General features: G+C 43.9%; 1 protein-coding gene across 1 annotated transcript; it reads right to left on the reverse strand.

Annotated features, from left to right (window-relative positions):
- Positions 1 to 243: 243 nt before the first annotated feature.
- LOC147636577 (uncharacterized) lies at positions 244 to 813 on the reverse strand. Its single transcript, XM_086799944.1, has one exon. It carries the CDS (start codon positions 811 to 813, stop codon positions 244 to 246), a length of 570 nt encoding a protein of 189 aa, XP_086656070.1.
- Between the last annotated feature and the right edge of the window lie 1,821 nt (positions 814 to 2,634).

Here is a 2,634-nt window from a genome sequence, read left to right on the forward strand (position 1 = left end):
GTGAAGCTTCCCAATGACGCCACTAGCTCACTCAAATCCACTGTACCAACCATACAGCATAAACTATACATAAAACTAAAAATCAACTCGGCCACCACTGAACCATGCGGGTCCCACTAGCTTCCAGGCCATCGAAGGTGAGCAACTGATTATTTGAAACCCATGCAAGAGTATTTACACATGCCACCAAATGCACTTCAAAAAAATGCCTAACATAGTTTGCCCACCCCCTAGACTGCTAGATCATTCATGATCAGCAGCAGCAGCAAATAACATTGTGAGACCTTCTGTATCAAAAGAATTGTTCTTCAAATGCACTGTCTCTCCTTCCTCATTCTCCTCATCCTTCTCCACTATCATCAAAAATCGCGCATGATAAAGCTTCAAGCGTAAACCATTGATCCTTGAAGCATGGAGAGTTCCATCAAGATTAGCGAGCTGATATGTACCATTGGTAAAGCAATTCACTACCATGAAAGGATCTTCCCACTTGACTTGGAATTTCTTTTGGAAAGTTTTGTCCAGCTTACTGTTGTAACGCAAGACCAAGTCACCCTCCTTTATGCCCTTTGCCTTGATTTCCTTATTAATCCTCTCCAATGCCCTATCTTGCATTTCCTCATAGTACTTTAAGGCGCTCATTCTGTCCAACTGGACCATTTGCAAGTGTAAAAGCCTCTCTTTGAAGGCGTCACTTGAGTCCCCAATCAACTTCTCCAACATCTTGACTGCTTTTAGCTCAACTTCAATAGGTAACAAAGCCTCCTTGCCATACACCAAATGAAAAGGAGTAAATCCTGTGCTTGTCTTCATAGAGGTTCAATAAGCCCATGAGGCACTAGGCAGCTCCAAATCCCAATTCTTGCCTTGTTGCTCTGTCACCTTTGTCAAGATCTGTACCAACTCTCCATTGAATTCAAGCCGTTGCACTGTGGGTAATACGGAGTCGTATAATTATGCTTTATCTTCATCTTCTCACACAAAAAATCCAACAGATCAGCTCTAAAACCCGGTCCTTGATCAGAGAGAAGTTCCAATGGCACCCCAAACTTGCAACATATGTCCTCATACATAAATTTGGCCACATCTTTAGCAGTGATTTGCCTTATTGCTTTAGCCTCTGCCCACCTAGAGAGATAATCCACTGTAGTCAAAATATAGCTCTTGCCTCTGCTCGTAATAGGTAACGGGCCCACTGCATCTATGCCCCACTTTTCGAACACATCAAATGCCAAAATGGTTTTACGGAGCTCTGGCTTCAGCATTCGTTTCCCAAATGATTGGCATCGTTGACAAGATTTGCACCAATGGTAAACATCCTTTTGTACACTAGGCCACACATAGCCTTCTTGCAAAATCTTGTGCAGAGTGATCTTGAACGCAAAGTGACCACTGCACGCTCCTTCATGGTTCTCCTCAAGCACTCTATACAGCTCTTCTTTCCATGGCACACGCCTCAACACTAGATCAGCCCCCTTCATGTATAAAGTATCACCAATAATTTTGTACTTACAAGCTCTGCGCACAAACCCATACTTCTTTGCCTTTTCAATGACTGGTGGGATGACCCCTGTCAACAAAAACTCCTCTAATTCCAAACATTCACGTCCCTGATAGAGTGGTTGAGTGGCTTTCAACACATAAAGCTCACCAATCATTCCCTGTGCTGTGTCATGTGCTTCTGTATTTTTCTGGTAGCTCATTTATGGCCAAAACTCTTACAGATCCAGTCTCGGGCTCCCTTTCCAATGGATTGACTAGCTTCTTCCATTGCCTCTTCAGCCTTAGAACCATTTCCACCAGCTGTCAAAATGTCAAATTTGCCTTACGACTTGTTAGATCTTCCTTTAAATTGTAACTTGATTGCCCCTCCCCTAGTGGAAAATCTGACACATGCAACTTCTTGCATGCTCTTCTCTTCCGCTTTGCTTTTGCATCTTCACCTTCATGCACTTTACCCTTCTTTTTATTGGGACCTGTAGGACTTCTTCCTTCTTTCTCATCTGTAGTCCTCTTGCCAACTGGCATTACCTCTGGTTCTTCAACTGTGCTAGTCTTCTCAAGACCTACTATGTTTAAAATTTTTGTTTTTCCCTTCTCCTCTGCCGTCAACCTGCTAGGTCTAGCTTCATCCCCTTTGATCTCTATACCATAATCATTGGCTCTATTGGGTAATTGTGTGGGCAATGGGAACATATCTCCACCCATCCTTGGTGGCTTATCACATTGCGGACTAATGTGACCCTCCTCTCCACACCTGTAACATGTAGGTGGATATTTCCAAGTCCTTCCACCTTGACCACTGCCATATCTTGGCTGCCCATCACCACTTGCCCGAGTTGAAGGCCTCTCTCGTCCACCACCACGACCATTCCTTGTATTGTTTAAGAGGTTTAAACTCAAGTCCTTCATCAAATTTACCACTTGCCTCATATCTTGCTTCAATTCCTCATCTGATGGATTTGCAACTGCTACCACTAGTGGCGTAACTTGTGATCTTGCCGGCAAAAGAATAGTAGGTGGAACCTCCATTGGCACTTGAGTAGGTATGGGATCTACTTGCCTCGCCTCCATCCGCATAGGTGATGGCTCCATCTCCCCAATTGGCTCATCCTTTGTAACTTCCACTCTTTA

The sequence above is a fragment of the Cibotium barometz genome, chromosome 7, assembly GCF_041138505.1.
Source record: "Cibotium barometz isolate CiBa-2024 chromosome 7, ASM4113850v1, whole genome shotgun sequence".
In the NCBI taxonomy this organism is placed as follows: Eukaryota; Viridiplantae; Streptophyta; class Polypodiopsida; order Cyatheales; family Cibotiaceae; genus Cibotium; species Cibotium barometz.